This window comes from Hylaeus volcanicus, chromosome 8 (genome assembly GCF_026283585.1).
Source record: "Hylaeus volcanicus isolate JK05 chromosome 8, UHH_iyHylVolc1.0_haploid, whole genome shotgun sequence".
Lineage (NCBI taxonomy): Eukaryota > Metazoa > Arthropoda > Insecta > Hymenoptera > Colletidae > Hylaeus > Hylaeus volcanicus.
The window spans coordinates 6,068,935-6,087,602 of NC_071983.1; the positions used below are offsets into that span (position 1 = coordinate 6,068,935).

The following is an 18,668-nucleotide window of genomic DNA, read 5'->3' on the forward strand; positions in this document are numbered from 1 at the left end:
ATTAGTGTAATAAGTATTTAGTTCTATAGTAATAAAAGAACAGTTTTTTTTTATTTTAGAAGAGTTAGAAAAATTAACAAGTTAATAAAGTCACTACTTTTCGTATCAATTTTATGTTCTTCTTTTTAAAATAAAAGGTAATGCTACAGTTACAGAAAAGTTAACTTACCAAGAACACCATATTGTTGTGGAGTAAGCCTTACATCACCATCTGGACCTCCTGGAACAGAGGATATAAGCGATGCTCGGTCGCTTATGTGACTCCTACTGCTAGCTTCGCTTCTTCTTGCCCATGATACTTGTGACAATGCATCTATGCAAATGAAAAAAACCTTCTTACACTACACCTCAATTATCTCATCTTATATTAACACCTTACCTGCCGGGAGCCTATTAATAGGCTATTTAATTCCAGGGCCTACCAACTGAAATCTACAAACCATAATTTTAGTTGGCAATTTGTAAACAAGGAAACAGAAGGCTATCGTAATACCTACATTCCTGTGCAATAGGCTCCCAGTCATTGTTATCTATTCATAACCAAATGGACCAGCAGATGAAGTGTTAATTAACATTTCTAAACTATACATTGACTATGATTTCTTTAACCTTTTAACTCTATTATCTTCTTACACTACTTAGGTTTACATCTACTTATAATTTCATATTTTATGATTATAAATTACCAAAGTTTGAATTCTTTGCATTTGCAAATCTTTGTTTTCCATCTCTTAAGGGTCTTCTCGAGGGAGGAAGAGGATGTCTTCGTCGTCTTTTTAAAAACTGAGCCAAACCTCCTAATAGTAACGATCCTCCGGTGAGACAAATAATAAAAATCTACAAGGAAAAATACAAAGTATAAGAAACTGTTGTGTAGCAGATTTGAACAAGTGTCATGTGAAATGTATGCTTGAATGTTTCCCAGACTATTAACAACGATAACGTAGTTATGATAGTAAACAATTATCATTTTTAATTACGTAATACGGTAATTATCGAATGTAAATATATTTATCCTAACCTTAAAAAGGAATACTTGCTTTTTGTGTTCTAGATAAGTTTATCGATGGCAATGAAATTATATAACGTTTGTACAATGCGCCTAAAAATTTCTGCGCGTTAAAAACGGACATTGTTAGTATCTTTGTTATAAACAGTATAAACGAGGTTCTCGTTGTTCTAAACCACAGACCACAGGGCAAACATTAATTTTGAAAAGAATACTGCACCGAGGAGAATCGTTTTTGCGGCAAATTTCAAAGCATAGTCTATTGCTATGTTCACGCAAGTAAGCAATGGCGACTAAAGGTTCGTATGCATGTATTACGGTTGTCATAAAATTCCAATCACAGGTATGACATTAAAATGATATCAATTTTATTTATAGAATTAGATAACTATGGTATACCTAGTTTTATCAGTTTGCGCTATTGATAATTCGAATCGAAAATACAATTATTTTATTAGAAAAATGAGGATCTTTATTATAAAGTGCTTACAATGAATTTTTATGAAATTTCTTTCATTTTTTATATATCACAAACCTTTTATTCATACATTTCACATAACATCAACAACGTTATTACATTCCATACAAAAATAAATCCTTTACTCCATCTCATCCCAATCACAAAAATTAAAGTCACCTTCAAGCAACTCATCAACTTCCTCTAACGCCATGGAAGAATTATTTTCTAGCAAGACATTTTGATTACTTTCATTACTTTGTACTATTTCTTCATCAGTCTTGGAATGGTTTTGGTCATTGCTTTTGAAGATATCTAACGTCGTTTGTTTCGTATTTAATGCATGTTTCATAGTACTTATGTTGTGCAAAGAAAAATCTTGATTGAGTCCAGCTTCGTTTAACACGTTCATCTTTTTTTGAATCAATGGCCACAAATAATCATCTGCCGTTTGTTTTGCAACTAAATATCGAATGACAACATTCTCATTTTGGCCAATTCTGTGTACTCTGTCCTCTGCCTGACACAGTACCTATTAAAACATTGTTATTTAATAAAACCAAAATTTAAACAATTATCATAATGAATAATATAAACAATAAATACCCCTGGATTCCAAAACAGTTCTGCGAAAACTACAAGTTGTGCAGCTGTTAGTGTAATCCCTGAATTTGCTGCTGTTATCGAGAGAACCGCTACCAAGTAATCGTCGCAATCTTGAAATTTATCAACTTGAAATTTCCTACATTCGGGATTGGTTTTTCCATCGATTCTGATATATCTGAAAAAAATGTAAATAACGCGTTCGTGAAACAATTTTACAGTTATAATTACTATACGCGGAAATAGCATAATTACTTTATATTCATAGATTGTATAAGATTACAAATGGCGTCTAGGACAGATTGATGGTGGGCGAAAACAAGAAACTTGTGTTTATCTTTTAACAACTTCGAAATATAATCGCTGAAACATCATTAATATAAGCATTATAAAAATTATAATCTATGATAAAATTTCGTATCCATTAATAGACCATACCATATAGCTTTTTGCTTGGCAATACCAGATTCATTATAGTACTGCAAAAGAGCAGTATGTCTTTCTATACCAGTTAAAACTTTTCGTTCCATCTTTTGGGACATTTCTACCATTTCTGCCGAACCAACTTTTATTAAATCTGGATCTAGCATAACAACTTCCCTAAAATTTAAAGAAATAAATATAAATATATCGACGTAAATATATCGATGTATTACTCACCTGGTTTTTGTTGGTAATTCATTCATTACATCACTTTTCAGTCTTCGAATTAGACATGTGTGTTTTAATAATAATTGTAATTCTTGCATATTTGATGATCCCGTGAAGTCCCATCCAAATGAACTTTTTTCTCCTGCACAGTATCGAATTCCGTATTCTTCATATCTGTGTACAAAATGACTTTTAATTCTTATATTTTTACATACACATGACATGAGTAATAAATATTTTACATTACTTCATAAATTTTGGCATTATGAGATTTATTTGTGTATACAGTTCTATGGGTCTTGATAAAGCAGGTGTCCCAGTAAGTAAAACAACATGACGCGCTTGTGAAATTACACGTTGCGCAGCTTTGTATCTACTAGTTTTAAAGCTTTTTAAAGCGTGCGATTCATCCTATAAAAAGATTCCATTATGTAAATATCTAAAATAATAAATAATGTTAAGGCATTTACCAGAATAACAAAGCCAAAAGAACGATGTTCAAATGTGTCCACTGCTCGTACTAGAAGATCATAAGATGTAATAACAATTCTACTGTCACTGCAAAAGTCTTTTGAACTTGTAAAATGAAGAATATAATGTGCAGGAACAGATGGCAAGAATGTGTATATCGCGTCTGCCCATTGATATCTAAATACAAAAAGTCAAACTTAAAATAAATTTAAAATATATATATATAATAATTTAAAAAATATGTATATATATATATATATGTTTATTACAGAACCTGACTGAAGATGGAACAACAATAAGAAGAGGCCAATTCTCTCTGTAATAATGTGCAATTCCTAATGCTTGAATAGTTTTCCCTAAACCCATATCATCAGCAATCATACAACGACCACCTTTAGATATCCCATAGCTAAATGAAACAAGCACATGTGATTTACATTATGAAAAAATGATATAAAAATATTAATATATTAATTTACAAATAAATTTACCAAATCCCTTCACGTTGAAAGGGCATTAATTGATTCAACAAGTGAGGATCAATATCTGACAAATCAATCTTTGTATCTGTTTTATCTGAGCTGTTACTTTTATTAAAAATCTAAAAAACACATTTAAAAACACCAAGGTTGATAGATAACAAGATCTAATTATATTTAAATATAATACCTGAATAACATTTTTTGGCAGCCCTATTACTTGTACCTCAGACTTGAACTGAATAATTTTTTTCATTAAATTTTCGTAATCCTTTAAATGAAAATTCCAAGTTTTAGTTTGTACATCTGAAATAAAAAATAATGATACTTTTATCTGTAATGTCTTTTAACTTTACATATTAAATTAATGATGTATATATTAGTAGCACATATTACCATAAGATCTGCTTGGAATTGTTTTTAAAGTTTCAATAAGAGTAGGTAAATATGATGAAGTTTCAAAGGCAAATCTTTCCTCATTGATCATGTAACACGTTCCTTTTATACATGATTTTTGCCCAAAAAATTTTTTTGATTCAATAGGATCAAAACGTTCCTTTTGTTTATTAAATTTTCTATTACTTTTAAAAGAGTTATTTCTAAAATCTTCCTTGTGAACAAAATGTTTATTCTGTTTGTTTCTAAAGGGATTAATTGCATTCAATGATTTGCTTGAATCATTTAGAATACTAGGAGATGGCCTATTGGTTTCTCTTTTGGTAAAGTCAAGGGGAGAATTAGTTTTTATTTGAGTTTGTTGCTTTCGTTGTAAAGCTAATAAACGCTTTTCTTCTATTTCTTCCCGAGAATAACTCATACCTAAAATACGAAAAGGTAACATTAAAACAGTTAGTTGATAATTCTTACTGTAATTTTCTTCTACCTCAATTATAAATGCGAATGATCGTGATATTTTTTATATTAATGTTCTAAGTACCTGATGTATATAACTACTATCTTCCCTTTTCATAAAATACTACGCATTCAATATAATAGAATAAATACACGTTAATACTGTCAGTTCTTTCATAGCACAACGATTTTCCTTCTTTCAATTTGTTTACTACAATAATTTTTAGGTTACTATACTGTCAGTTTCACAAAACATTCATTCTCTAGTAACTTTTGAACCTTTTGAACGTTGTACGATTCTGATATGGTGAAGTGCATGTTCGCTCTCTAAAATTTGAAATTTTCAGGGTCAAGCATCACGCGTTTTTACATTTCTGAAGTTTTTTTTTTATTCTAGAAGAAGAGCATACTTTGAAAATTGTACCTAAGTCTCGCGATCATCCACGATAGCGTTGAATTGCAAACTTCTACGGTTCTACGTGACTGTGGATTTTATCGTGATACTTTAAAGTGATTTTAGCCCTAATCAGCCCTAATAGATTACAATACTCTGTGAAGTTCGAATGTTTCATAGCAGTATACGTGTATGATTCGAGTACATATGTAGATTCGTCTCTTTTTGAAAGCAGTGTGGATCATTCTGGATCTGTCTGAATCTACCATGTCAACTTCAAAGGAACTTGTAAAAGATGCACAGTTATTGCGTACGTATTCTACGTAGATACGAAGCGATTAATTACAAAAACGAAATGAGACAATCAATTTTTAATATTTTAGCGGACGATTACGAATTCATCGTTCCAAAGAAATCCATCAAAGTACCGGCTGATATGGCAACTTGGGAAAAGTCAGAAGCGTATTTTGTAAGAATTCTTACATTTTTTTTGTTAATTATTGTTATTTGATGTATATAAAAATTAACATAAAAGCTTTAGTGTATGAAAGTAATTGTAGAAATGAATTTGTAGGAATATTTGGGATTTATATTGGCCTTGAATGAGTCTGTTCAAGGGAAAGCCTTGAATATTGAATGTTCACAAAACCCTGTGATAGATAATGTCATTGGAATGCTTAATGAATTTGATGAATGGATAACTCAAATACCTCCAACTGAACAACCTCAACGTTTCGGTAACAAATCATTTAGGCTATGGCACGAAAGGCTCCAGCAAGTGAGTAAACATAACCTTTGATTGCTTTCATATGAATTTTTTCAATGTCCATTGATATGCATTATTTCAGAGAGGAGTGGAAGAACTGCAAAAAGTATTGCCATCAGAATTACATAGAGCAGTTCCAGAAATAGTTCAGTATTTATTCGAAAGTTTTGGTAATCCTACTCGTATCGATTATGGCACAGGTCATGAAATGGCATTTCTGATGTTTTTATGTTGTATGTTTAAAATTGGAGCTTTTAAACAGGATGATAAAGTTGCTGTTGTTGTAAAGATATTTAATAGGTGACACATTTATCATATAACAGTAATAGCTTAATAGTTTATATGTTAATATGTATTAAAATCGTTTTTGTTTTTGAAGATACCTTGAATTAGTGCGTAGATTACAGTTAACATACAGGATGGAACCAGCAGGTAGTCATGGTGCTTGGAGTTTAGACGACTACCAATTCATTCCTTTTGTATGGGGAAGTGCTCAATTAATTGGTATTATATTTTTAATTTCTATATTTTTATTTGTATAGTATTAGTATTCTTTATAGAAACATCCATACAAATTAAATATTCCAGGGCATCCTCGTTTGGAACCTCGTCATTTTGTTGAACCAGAAATTGTTGAATTGTATAGCAAGCAATACATGTTTCTTGGCTGTATCGAATTCATTTCAAAGGTTTGTATACATGTGTACAATACGCATACAAACGTGGATAATATTAAACATTTTTATATTCGAAATATAACAAAAATTACTTCAATTTTAGGTAAAGATTGGTCCATTTGCTGAACATTCAAACCAATTGTGGAATGTTAGCGCGGTTTCATCATGGGCAAAAGTAAATAATGGTCTCATCAAAATGTACAAAGCTGAGGTAACAATTAACCATTTTTCATAACTAAAACTGCAGTAGTAAAGTAATATATACATTTATTCATTTTGAATGTTAGGTTCTAGCAAAATTTCCTGTCATTCAACATGTCTTATTTGGCTCCTTGTTATCGATAAAACCGGCATCCATTCCTCCTGTGGGAAAAGGTCCTCGTCAAGATCATCCTATACGACCACCACCGCCACCACCACCAAAATAACAATATTCTACGAATACACTTGATATTTGTTTATGTAGCTTGTAACAGAATTTCAATATTTATAATAAAATTGTACATTATGATTACGTACTATTAGATTTCTAAATTGAATTTATTTAAAACAGCTTACTGAATATATCATTTAATATTAATAATTTTTATTATATGTAATATTTTTATTCGCTACTTAACTCTTTAATTTAATCGCGTAACGATATCCTATCCTTCCGACACTCTAGAGATTATAATATCTCGTCCAAGTCAGTTCAGTGGTTTTTGTTTGTATACAAATACGTTTCTGCCAATGAAAGTCTTATGTCACTGTAAACATTGTTTCGCTAAGAATCGTATTCTACAAATATTTGCGGACAGACACAATTTTCATTATTATTAATTTGTATTACGTTTAAATATGAAGTATTGTAATTCTTAATGTAATTAAAAGAGAAACGAAATGTACGAGAAGTATATTATAGTAATACCATTTCTTCTAATATTAATATTTATTACGAGTTCTGAAAGATCAAGTGGTTTGTATGTAGACAATGGAGTCGATCAAACAATTTTACATAAGGTGGCTAGTCGGAAACAAAAACGAGAAGTGGAGGATAAATTATTAAATCTTTTTGAATTACCCAAGAGACCAAAGAGAATCGCACGCAGAGCTTTGTTAGTTAAAAGATCAGCGCCTACGTTTTTACTGAATATTTATAAAAATATTTTATCCAATAACAAATCGATTCAAGACGAACATAACAATATGGATGAATTTAATTTAACTAATCATGATATTAATATTATTGACCAAAGTGATCTGATTATGACATTTGGTGCTCATAATCCACATTCAGGTAATGCATCCAAAACTAATCGTGGAAAAAGGATCTGGTTCGATGTATCGGAAGTGCCGCGAGGAGAACGTATTATTGCAGCCGAACTACGACTATATCAAAGTCTAAATACGAATGCTCAATTTAATAAGACTTATGCAATAGCATTATATAGAGTGGCCCGTACAAAAAATGGAGGACGTATTAAACATTACATAAATTCTGCTAATACTACAATAGGTAAAGAAGGATGGATAACATTAAATATTAGCGTGGCCCTCGAACATTGGGTTAAATATCCAAAAGAAAATCGTGGCTTCTTTTTAGCAGTATATCATGCTGATTATACAGGACGTATTATGAGACCAGACGATATAGGAATTGTAGGTGTTTTAGGAGCTCCACATAAACAACCATTTATGGTCGGCTTTTTTAAAAATTCTGGCAACCGTATTAAACGTGATATAACGTCTACACAAAAGGAGGATGATACCAATCAACTGAAATATAATCTTCGTAATATAAACTTTAAAAGTAATCCTTATACCAGTCGGGTTGTTCGAAGAAATAGGAATACGTGTAATATGAAAACTTTATACGTAAATTTTAAAGATCTTCAATGGCAAGATTGGATCATAGCACCGGAAGGGTACGATGCTTATTATTGTAGCGGAGAATGCAATTTTCCACTAAACCTTCACGTGAATGCAACTAATCATGCCATTGTACAGACTTTAGTACATCTTATGAAACCAAAAGAGGTACCGAAACCTTGTTGTGCACCTACGAAACTATCATCGATTTCGGTACTGTATTTTCTCGACGACAGTAACGTTGTTTTAAAAAAATACAGAAATATGGTTATCAATAGTTGCGGTTGCCATTAAATTGTATAGCTCAAATTTTTAACAAACGGACAAGAATTCTTTTACTTAATTCGCTTATAAGTTGACACAGATATTAACGTATATTGTTATATTAAATATTTGAATTATATCAGGGCATAGAAGAATATATTTTAATAAACAATTGTATTTAAAAATATGTATTTACATAATATTTATAATATATATCATAACAACAACAACATGTATACAATTATTCTTAAATTATATTATGCTATAATATCACACCCTTTAAGAATGAATCTCCTCTCTGCACACCAGTGCAGAGATGCATGTTTCGGCAGATCTGCAGGTTGATGCTGTAAAAGCTTAATCGTTTCAGAGAGGATTTATTTGTATATATGCTGAATAAAACATACTGTAAGATTGAGAACAATTCATAGCATGCTTTCTTTATAAACATTTCCTAAATACATCTCTCTGGGACAACTACTCTAAAAACACTTTTAAGAGAGATGTATTTAAGAAATGTTTATAAAGAAACTTTATTTTTTACTTTTGTGTTAATAAAGGCAGACGGGAGCTTTGGTTTAAGGTTAAGTTTAGAATAATTTCCACATTGTGATTATACTAAACAATAATAAACCGAGTCCGATGTAAACGACAATGATTTATCATTTATTGTAATACCCAATGAAGAAAGTGGAATACAAGTTTTGTCGGTCAGGCGTTCTATTCAATAATCTGAGATCCTTTCCAGCTGAAGCTGATTAAGAAAATCATGAGTCAACGGTATATAAAACAATCGTTATGTTAGAGCGAGATCGCATAATATAAAACAATGACTCTTGATTAGTTATTACAACATGTCATTTAAGTTATGCTAACAAAAATATAACTCTTATTACCAGTGATAATAATCGTTCATCCGTATAAGTAAAATATCTTTGCAGTCACGTCTACGAATAAATATATAATATATCTTAAGAATAACGTCATCGTATACATACATATATAAGGTATTTCGCGAATAACTTTATCGGTTATACGCATAATAATGTATGATCTATCTGACAACGAATAACCTTCTCGATATGCACAAAAACGACCATTAGTAATTGTTTACACATCGAACTAAACATTGTAAAAAGTGTTTGAGATCCATGAATTTAGAATAAACGTTGCAAAAACTTAACTCATTCGTATTCCTAGGATTTCATCAACAATTCAATAAAGTTACGCGCTTCTCAAACACCTTATACATACATATACACACTGTTATATACATACATGTGTATACATGTAAACGGACACATTCTGATAGACGTATGTATATATACCTACACAGTATACCGTATATCTGTATATAGAACTACGCTCGTGCCTCTTTACAACGATACAAACAGTCAGTATTTTGGTTAATATTAATAAATCTGCTTCACGTACCGCATCACAGCGTAGACATAATAATATATTATTTCTTTCCATTTACGCCAGGACTAGATCGATGCCAGATCTTCGACCGACTACGATATTATTGGAACAGTCAAGGAACAATGATGGTACAACGATGAATTAATTAATTATTAATCTAATTCCGTCTGCTATCGAAATACTTAGCTCAAGAAAAGAAAAAAAGAAATGATTTCACCATCGTCGTCTATGGTGTTGGCGAGGTTCAAAGAATCAAGTCGCATCACTTCTTAGCCGCGTTACTTTTTAAACATCGTTGCTTTAAACAATACAAGATCGAATCGCTGAGCTTTCTAATGCGCCACGTAACTATCTCATAATAATTGCTCGTAACGATAAGCGATGCAATAATTCAAATTGTTACCGATTATAAAATTAGATTACATTTCCTCGACCGATAGGTGGACGATAATTGTTCATCTAATTGGAAAATGTTAAGCGTACAATTGTCGACAGAACGCATCGGTAGCTAACGCCGGCTTTTTTCGTCGCAGAGCTATCCGTTTGTTCACGCGACAGGAGCTACATTTATTATCATCTGGACAGCACACGTCCGTCGACGAAGATCGTAACTAACTAACAAATTATATTCTAACGTTATCCATGAACATTGCAGCGACTTATGTACACTTTAGTCGTATTTACATACCCGGCCACGACAACACGGAACTACGCGATATGAGGGAAGTGTCTTTGTACCAACGTTTATCGGGAAAACACCTAACGTACCCACGAAACTGCTCAATAGACAACATACAAAACGGTGTTATACTTTTGCACATACTCTTCCCTTCTGTTCTTTTTAGAAATCGATACGAATAGCACGTTGAAAATAACATAGCACCGAAGGAACTTGGGCGCGACATTCATGCATTACATATCCAATAGCCTTTGGCAATGGATCAGAGCGCTAACAGGACTTACAGATTAATTACCGCTAACAGTTAATGTCACAATTAATGCCAGTTTTGTTCTCGATAACAACAAAAAGATTCACGTAACAATTTCAACAAATATTCGTTAACGTCTTATAAACTACAAAAAGTAAGGTAAAGATGATTGTACACGCAGCAACTTTAATATTCGGACTGGTTGCAACTTTTATCGCAACCCTATCGTTCGTCATAGACGAAGTAAACATTGTAAAGTGTCCGAATACTAAAGTTAATCACCGTACACGTTTTGTTCGCTTGCTGGATGATGAAACCGATCGAGGGAGGCGCACGGAAACGAAAATCTAAAAACGGTGCTGTTTCTCTAGGAAATCGTGCTTACTTTTATTCGTCATTCACAGTAGGAACTAAACACTTTATCGTCCGACTATTTTATCAAAAATTTTGATCGTGTTCGATCACCTTGCAAAAGACGCCTATTGCATCGTGTCAGTGTGGAATCTCTGGAACGTTTACAGAGAGTGTTCGGTAAGTCGCTAGAAAAAAAGCTCTGGTCACGCCGATAGAAAAGTTAAATCACACCGTGCAGATCCTCGATACGACGTCACTGATCGTCTTCGCATGGAAATAGTCCCCGTACGTTCGAGCCGTTGATCGATCGGAGAGATCCTTCTCGGAGGAGGTCTGTATGATTTCGCGGTTTGCATTATATACATGTGGACCGTCGCAAACGACGGCCACGACGCACAGTATGTTATTTTAAAAATCCGGTTTTACGAGATCATAAATATCGTTATTCGACAAAGATTAAATCCTCTGGTATTTACTTGGTGGTTTCTTTTAAAAATAATACATAAACGTAGTAACGTAACTCTTACAACCCGAATGAAACCGGTTAGAAATCTACGTTTGACTCTTGATTTGTTATAGAAACTGTCAGAAAAGTCAGAATTTCACGAGAATATTTTGTTTGAGCTAACGCAGAGCTGAATTTGTAAAATGGCACACTGTATGACGTGAACTTTACAGCTATACACAGAGAGGATATAAAAGTGGAGTAACAAAGTAGAATCATCTTCTTTAGATCATTGAGGACGCGTCGGTTGAAACGTACGGTGACTTTTGTCTTGCTTAGTTGTGTTTCAAGCTATCCGAGCTATCCTCGTGATTGAAGGTGGATCGTTCACTGTCGGGATTCGAAGAATGACCGACAGCGCGCGAATCGTCAGAGTTTCTCCGGTGCCGTGGTTTTGATGGCTGGCCCAGTCTGCGGCGAAATTGAGGGGCCAACGCTCGTCGATCGCTCCAATGGCAACAACATCTTGCTCGGGAAGGGTTGCGATATTGCCCTCTTGGCCAGCCTGAAAGAGCTATAATTCGTTGGTATCAGTAAACAGTCGATACAAGAACTCTACGTGTTCAAGAATTGTATGTGTTTGTGCATACATAACGTTCTGCTAGTCAATCTGGGTCATCCGTCTACTATGCTGCTCAGAACAATTAAAAGATTGCTTGTTACCAAACGCGTAAGCATAGTTTGATGTTACCATTGAAGTAGTAGTACTCTCTAAAATCCTTTAATTGTTCTGAACAACGTAATCTCTTAAGCAACCCTCCAATGTTAAAGGTACGATAGAATTATCAAAAACTGGCAAACAGGATAAAGCGTAAAACGAGTCTGATTCACTATCAGCTGCAGGGTTAATCATGAATCATGCCTGAAGAGTCAAATTACAACTGCTTTTGACGTGTAGATGTTTCTCCGCAAACCGTGCTAGGAAATTGAATCAAACGTTCAAGTTCCTAGCGTTAAAAAGAAAGAAATGTCCAGTTAACGTTCTCCTTATCGAATCAGGGTTCCATTGCGTTGTGTATGCAATAAGTCTGCAGTGGTCCCTGCTCCACCTTGCTAATTCTGATTGCAATTATTGTTTTAATTATTAAACGTTACCCTGTACATAATTAGATTCGACTACGATTTAAGAGGCTAAATCTAAAATGTATTCCAATGAAGGATCTTCTCAAACGTTATTGAACTGTATATACAACTGTGGTAAAATTTTAATAGAATCGTGACAAATATACCGCATGAATCAACTAGACGAGTGGTAGATCACCGAACGTGGAAGCAGATGAGGACATGGATTAACAGCGTAGAAGAGCTAGCAGCGTGTTTTGATGTTTGTACTGAAAGCGTGATAGAAACGTGATACAACATCTCCATGAATAAGAAGCACAGATGAATGAATGAAGATGAAGACAAACGGCTGTCCCATTTACAATGACAGCGATGCAGAGTGGTTTATTCGAACATTCCTTAAATGAGTAAATAATTATATGCGTCTGAGCACACCTTCCATTGTGGAAGCGATCTTCTTCTCATCTTCAGCGAATAAAGAATTAACACTTTCGGTTTAACTTTCTTCGAATATATTACAGACAGAGAAAGACAACTATCCCTTTCCCGGTGATATCATAGGTTCTCTTCGTTAGATCCCTCCTCGTTAACTACAAAATAAATATAATTGCATGAAAATAACAGAAACGAAATAATGTCAAGTGACAGAATTAAAGTGATGTAAAGACTTGTTTCACGCATCGTCGGCAATTATCTTCCATGGAACTTCTACAATGGAAGTTGCTTTGGGTACAAAAAATAGTACAATGAAACATGAAAGAAGAAAAGATTGGCTCTAAGTAAAAAGTGATCTCGATTGCTGTAGGATCTGCGTATCCGGTCCGCCTGCAGAAGTTCAATACATAGCTAAAAAGGACAGTTGAATATTGTGTCAGAAGCGTATCGAAAGACAGTTGTAAAACGAGGGACGGCACACCATGTGTCCGTGAATCGTGGTGTTTTTGATACGGCATTCACATGTATAGTCGTGCATTGTGTCAGAGATTTTGTTGTATTACTTGTACAGTCGTGCTGTTAATCTCTTGTACAAACAGATATTTTAGCCCGATCAACCACCGAATTGGAATACAAACGATGTGTTAAAGGATACAGGGTCCAAACGAAACCATAAGCTAAATTACATAAATGATTTGAACGTCGAATAACGGATTAAAAATGAAACGCATATTCCTGAGACAATTAAAATGAAATGGACATTTGTCTGAACATCTGTCCAATAAAAAAATGCTTTGTCTATCGGTGGTGGATCTAGCTCAACGTTTTCTGTAACACAAACATTCCACCTAACGGATTTCAAGCGGTAAGGGGCTCTGGATTACCTTGATCACTAAAGATCAGACCATTTCAGGAGGTAACGAAAAAACTGTTTAGTCTCTGTACATCTAGACACTCATATGTTGATTAACCACAAATTCTGGACATATGCATGGCTGATAGATAAAACATTAAGTTTGTGCGTAGGATGGCTGCGGCTCTTGCCGAGAGCGCGATATCGGCTACGCTGCGTGACTAGACATATCTTCATAACAGGTACCTGTAATGAACAAACTGATAAGCTTTAAACACTGCCCAAACCTTTTATTTAGCAGCTAAAGAAAGTGAAGAAACGTATTAGAGATACAGAGAAAATTAATTGTTGTGAAGTTCGCTCCAACATTGGAATATGAAAAGTTACGGTGATCCAAGGTGAAATGTTAAGGGACATATGCACGCCTACGGTTACAATTAAAACAGAACTTATCAAAATACTATCTTTCTATCTGTAAATGCAGCGTCACTCTAACGCAAAAAGCGACAGAAGAAAAAGGGAAGATGACGATGACATGTATCAACATGGATGAAACAATACTGTACATAGATCGTAGATGTGTATGGTAAGTGTAACTACGGAAATCTTGTTCAATTCAAATTGGACGTTGTCGCAAAGTGAACTGCTGTATTATTACTGTATACGTATACAGCGGACGTCGTGTAAAAATGATTCCTATATCTGAACATACGATATAGACTAAGACAATGTTTCTCAAACTTCACCTACCAGTAGATCCCCTTAACAGAGAAAAACTTTTGAAGAGTTATAAATGTTATAAGTAGAAAATATTGTTCATAAAGTTATAAAAAAATAATTATTTTCTTATGAATATGTGTAGTGTTATGAACTGTAGTGCTTTAGGTTAACTAACGTTAGGTTAGACTCATTTCTCTTATTCCACAATGTAATGAACCAACGATCCCAGTTTGAAAAACACTAGATTAAGGAACACCTAGCGTTGCTCTTCGCGTACAAGAGAAGAGCTTTCGGAGATATTCGCTGGTCTATATCGTGTGTCGAGATTCTTATGGATTATACCATGCCAAAAGACTACTTAGATTATTCGTGGTTTATGTACCTTGTTCTCGTAGTCTATGATTGTTTTATAGAGAAATCTCTCGACACACACGGGTTTTAGTTAACATCGATTCGGGCGCGCTTCGAATGCAAAGATCACACCAACATCGATTACCTCTGAAACAACTACTTTTTCACTGAAATTTTTCATACTGATATCACAGTATGTCCAGCTATAAAAATACAGCGTTATCTATGTACAGACAATAGAGTTTTTGATTAATCTCCGAAATGCCTTACGCCCGCTCTGAGTGTCTTCTTTCTAGGGGACAACATTTATTGCACACGCATGACACCTCCAGCGTTCTGCAGCGACCGAAACATCTGAACGTCGAGGATAGCAAGGATCGAATGAATTATTACCTTAAAAATTCCCACATCACGACAAGGTGTAAGCTGACAAGACAAAATATCCACATCAAATGTATTTAAGGAATAGATAGCTTACCTTCTCCGTCGTAGAGAAGCATTTAGTCCGGGTAAACCAAACTGACCTCTCGGGATCACCATGCGTGCATTACCCTGAGCAGGTCTCGAACCTCCATACGCCTGTAGCATGGTTAAATGAGCAGCGTAACCGTCATGAAGTATCGTCGCCAGAGCGTGATGCTTCTTTGGTACTTTTCCGATGATGAAAATTTGATTTGGCCTAAGATTAATTGCTGTGTAGACGCTAATGTCTTTGCTACTGCCATACGCGTGATGGATTATTACACCATGCTCCTATGGATGCGTGTGTGTGTGTGTGAGAGAGAGAAAGAGAGAGAACTATTATTTTAATATCATCAGAAACCAGTGAAAACGAAGGTATTCTTAGATGATTATTTACCTGAACGAGTTTGTTTAAGTACGCAGCTTTATGACCAAGCGGATCCGTCGAAAGACCATCCGCAAAGGATACAAGACCATGAGGAAAGTTATGTTGAGACAACCAGGAAACAACTTTCTGCTGTTGCATATCAGGCCTCGCAGTAATATAAATAATTAAATAACCCAATTCTTGCCAATGCCTGAACGAAAACCGCTTAGATTAGTTAACTATAAAGTGGGGAGGAAATTTATTTTCACATATTGCAGTTTGAAATATACCTGACAACGTCAACAGCCCCTGCTCTAACTTTAGGATCCTTCCCACTAACGGACATGCTTGCCGTAAATGAACCATCTATACTAAATACCACACACTCTGTTTTCGGTGGAATCACAGTCAAGAAAAAGTCTACGGATGTATGATCGCCCCTGCAATGCGATGGTTTAATTTTAAATATATCGCAATAATAGTACTATTCGTTTTTACACAGATCAATGGTATTACCTAACAATCATTTTAACTGGATAAAGTCCATAGCTTAATGCCTTGTCATCGGGTATTTTATATGTTATTCTACCATTCTTATCAGTCACTTCGGTTGATAAGTACGTCCATTCTCCCGCGGGTGCATCCTTCATAATGTGGATGTCCACCTTCTCACCTGTGAAAATTGATTATGCTGATAAGATGTCCCTAAAATACATGGATTACGCGGAGTTGTATCTAACTTACCTGTTAAAGCTATAACATCGATTGGACTATACATAAATCTAGCAACCAACACTTGCGGTGCTCCTTCCCGGACAATTACGTCGTTCGCTCTATGATTGGCAGCAACATTCTAGAGATTGAAATTCTCTTAAAATGAATATTTAGGAAAAATCTAAAAAGTATTATCTATAAAAACTACCTTTAGTTTAACAGAAGTACGTTTCTTATTCCATTTTTCTCTAGGTTGACCTGGACGGAAACAAGTTAATTCTTTCTCCTCGTTGTTAAGTATAGGTGAATCAAATCTGCCTAACTGTCGTACAATGAATGCGATTACATCGGAAGATTCCCAGTAACTAGCATGAAAAAGATGTGGCAAAGCGTTCGTGGGAAAATTTGCTAAACCCTCCGGACAGTAGAGCGCGTAGTCCAATCTTTTTGTGCCCCACCATTTTTGCGTTACTGCAATAAATTGAAAATAAAAGACCGTTATAATACCTGATATTAAGATTGAATACGATAAGTCACTTTCCAAATGAAAGTAAACTTTTATAAATATTAAATAAAGGAAGGCAAATTGATCAGTCTTAACCAAGCCTATATATTTTTACACAAGCGACAATCGATATATAACCAAGACTTCTATTTATTTTATTTTTGAAGGTAACTCAAATTTAAACATCGAAACGTAAAAATGTATAAACTTAGTTTAGACTAATGAATTTGTTTTCTTTTATTTAATTCACTTACAATTAGATACTATTTGTAAAGGAACATGTTCAACCATACCGGACATCGTACTGTGAATTGATATATCGGACAGACGCCTTAATTGAGACATTGATACGTTTGGAATGTTTAGACCATCGGTAAATAATTGTGGATTCGTCTGAATTGCTTCCACTGAAAGTAATAAATACATCATTTATTAGTTTCATAATTTTCTAAGTGTATCTTAATCTTGAACGAATAATACATACACAAATGGTATGGCTGACCGTTCCCAAGCGGATACTTCTGGTATCGAGCCACGTTAACGGGCGGAAGGAGAGAAAATCTGGCAGAGATTAATGGCTCTAACCTAGCAGCTACAGGATCAGTAGGATGGAATAGGTTATACACTTGATTCACAAATGGTCTTTTTATATTACTATTTTTATCACCGCCCAAAGAAATTTTTCTATACGCTAGAACTAACGCAAGTGGACTGCCGAACATGAAAAACTCTCCCACTTCAAAGTCCAATTTACAACTCTGTTGACCATCGCTAAACAAAAGAAGAAGACACACGTTAACCTCACCATAAGGTTTTGGATCTTCGTCAAATATGTGTTAATAAACCCTTCACCTTGTACTTGAAGACTTTCTTCTGGGGGAAGGCGCGACTAAGTGTTTCCCATCTTCATTGTTCTCGATGCCTTGATTGTTCAAAATATTGTTTTCGCTATTATGCCTGGAGTGGGATGATCTACATAAAGCGTCATACGTTAAAATTGCTCCTACTGAGTCCCCAACAAAGCAAATCTGCCCCGTGAAACCGCGACCCTCTTCGCTTTTAATGAACTCGTGGTAAACTTGATTGGCTCCGTTTATAACTCGCGAGACTGCATCCTGATACTCAGGAGTGGAACTAGCAAACAATGGTATTGCACCAATTGGGATGGTGTCGTGTGTCACTTGAGGGGCGTCCATGGAGGAAGGTGACACGTCGAAACTATATGGACTTAGACTGGAAAAAAAAACGCATCGGATTTCCATGAATTGAGATTGAAAAGGTCAATATTTGTTGGCCTTGTTATTCAAGATTTACCTCGACAAGATACCCAGACCTTCGGTACAGATAGAGGGACAGGAAACAAACTTGATAGCGACATGTCCTACCATGCTGGGATAGTGCTGTCTCATGACTGACTCAAAGGCCCCTTTGAATGTTGTGATGTCCGACTTTTTTGCGGTTAAGTCAACGTTTGCGTCTAGAATATCGATGCATAGCGTCAAACATGTGAAAAGA

The 18,668-nt window shown here is 34.6% G+C and overlaps 5 protein-coding genes across 21 annotated transcripts in view; 2 read left to right on the forward strand and 3 right to left on the reverse strand.

The window, feature by feature from the left end:
• LOC128881138 (mitoguardin) overlaps positions 1-1,253 on the reverse strand; it is a 33,858-nt gene extending 32,605 nt beyond the window's left edge. Inside the window, exons 1-3 of the mRNA XM_054131896.1 lie at positions 1,041-1,253; positions 687-837; positions 170-313 (exon numbers count right to left, since the gene is read on the reverse strand). Of these exons, the coding sequence (XP_053987871.1) occupies positions 170-313; positions 687-837; positions 1,041-1,133 (388 nt within the window). The 5' untranslated portion in view covers positions 1,134-1,253. The remainder of the gene's footprint in view (positions 1-169; positions 314-686; positions 838-1,040) is intronic.
• A 20-nt stretch (positions 1,254-1,273) lies between these two features.
• Positions 1,274-6,883, forward strand: LOC128881149 (serine/threonine-protein phosphatase 2A activator-like). Its single transcript, XM_054131917.1, has 9 exons — positions 1,274-1,352; positions 5,152-5,226; positions 5,300-5,385; positions 5,491-5,694; positions 5,765-5,982; positions 6,062-6,186; positions 6,271-6,371; positions 6,463-6,570; positions 6,647-6,883. Exons 1-9 carry the CDS (start codon positions 1,319-1,321, stop codon positions 6,785-6,787), a joined length of 1,092 nt encoding a protein of 363 aa, XP_053987892.1. The 5' UTR covers positions 1,274-1,318; the 3' UTR covers positions 6,788-6,883.
• Positions 1,382-5,224, reverse strand: LOC128881132 (SWI/SNF-related matrix-associated actin-dependent regulator of chromatin subfamily A-like protein 1). Its single transcript, XM_054131884.1, has 12 exons — positions 4,608-5,224; positions 4,067-4,489; positions 3,861-3,976; positions 3,683-3,792; positions 3,466-3,600; positions 3,191-3,368; positions 2,968-3,131; positions 2,730-2,894; positions 2,508-2,669; positions 2,325-2,432; positions 2,073-2,247; positions 1,382-1,998 (listed from the first exon to the last, which is right to left on the reverse strand). Exons 2-12 carry the CDS (start codon positions 4,485-4,487, stop codon positions 1,609-1,611), a joined length of 2,124 nt encoding a protein of 707 aa, XP_053987859.1. The 5' UTR covers positions 4,488-4,489; positions 4,608-5,224; the 3' UTR covers positions 1,382-1,608.
• A 146-nt stretch (positions 6,884-7,029) lies between the features above and the next one.
• Positions 7,030-9,551, forward strand: LOC128881143 (protein 60A-like). Of its 3 annotated transcripts, none has more exons than XM_054131904.1 (2): positions 7,030-7,857; positions 7,945-9,551. In XM_054131904.1, exons 1-2 carry the CDS (start codon positions 7,242-7,244, stop codon positions 8,502-8,504), a joined length of 1,176 nt encoding a protein of 391 aa, XP_053987879.1. In that variant the 5' UTR covers positions 7,030-7,241; the 3' UTR covers positions 8,505-9,551. The 3 variants fall into 3 exon arrangements, with proteins under 3 accessions (XP_053987879.1, XP_053987880.1, XP_053987881.1); XM_054131905.1 differs by having other exon boundaries at positions 7,948-9,551; XM_054131906.1 differs by having other exon boundaries at positions 8,005-9,551.
• The window catches only part of LOC128881126 (protein retinal degeneration B), a 35,329-nt gene continuing 25,780 nt past the window's right edge, over positions 9,120-18,668 (reverse strand). For 7 of the 15 annotated variants that reach the window (XM_054131867.1, XM_054131875.1, XM_054131872.1 and 4 more), the window contains 11 exons: positions 18,468-18,630; positions 18,006-18,386; positions 17,638-17,924; positions 17,408-17,560; positions 16,857-17,119; positions 16,679-16,787; positions 16,451-16,607; positions 16,225-16,374; positions 15,965-16,145; positions 15,584-15,858; positions 9,120-12,198 (listed from right to left, as the gene is read on the reverse strand). In XM_054131867.1, coding sequence (XP_053987842.1) covers positions 12,054-12,198; positions 15,584-15,858; positions 15,965-16,145; positions 16,225-16,374; positions 16,451-16,607; positions 16,679-16,787; positions 16,857-17,119; positions 17,408-17,560; positions 17,638-17,924; positions 18,006-18,386; positions 18,468-18,630 — 2,264 coding nt within the window. In that variant the 3' untranslated portion in view covers positions 9,120-12,053. Of the gene's footprint in view, positions 12,199-13,181; positions 13,337-14,065; positions 14,281-15,136; positions 15,532-15,579; positions 15,859-15,964; positions 16,146-16,224; positions 16,375-16,450; positions 16,608-16,678; positions 16,788-16,856; positions 17,120-17,407; positions 17,561-17,637; positions 17,925-18,005; positions 18,387-18,467; positions 18,631-18,668 lie in introns of those variants that run through there. The other 8 variants (XR_008458003.1, XR_008458000.1, XR_008457998.1 and 5 more) reach the window with 8 other exon arrangements.

Excerpts from the sequence above, each read along its gene's own strand:
- LOC128881149 (XM_054131917.1), top strand. The coding sequence starts at position 1,319 with ATGTATTACGGTTGTCATAAAATTCCAATCACAG. Across the intron at positions 5,227-5,299 it reads AAAAGATGCACAGTTATTGC|CGGACGATTACGAATTCATC; the intron begins GTACGTATTCTA and ends TTAATATTTTAG. Across the intron at positions 5,695-5,764 it reads GGCACGAAAGGCTCCAGCAA|AGAGGAGTGGAAGAACTGCA; the intron begins GTGAGTAAACAT and ends GCATTATTTCAG.
- LOC128881132 (XM_054131884.1), bottom strand. The coding sequence starts at position 4,487 with ATGAGTTATTCTCGGGAAGAAATAGAAGAAAAGCGTTTATTAGCTTTA. Across the intron at positions 3,601-3,682 it reads TTTCAACGTGAAGGGATTTG|CTATGGGATATCTAAAGGTG; the intron begins GTAAATTTATTT and ends TGTTTCATTTAG. Across the intron at positions 1,999-2,072 it reads AACTGTTTTGGAATCCAGGG|GTACTGTGTCAGGCAGAGGA; the intron begins GTATTTATTGTT and ends ATGTTTTAATAG.
- LOC128881143 (XM_054131904.1), top strand. The coding sequence starts at position 7,242 with ATGTACGAGAAGTATATTATAGTAATACCATTTCTTCTAATATTAATA. Across the intron at positions 7,858-7,944 it reads TTCTGCTAATACTACAATAG|CAGTATATCATGCTGATTAT; the intron begins GTAAAGAAGGAT and ends GCTTCTTTTTAG.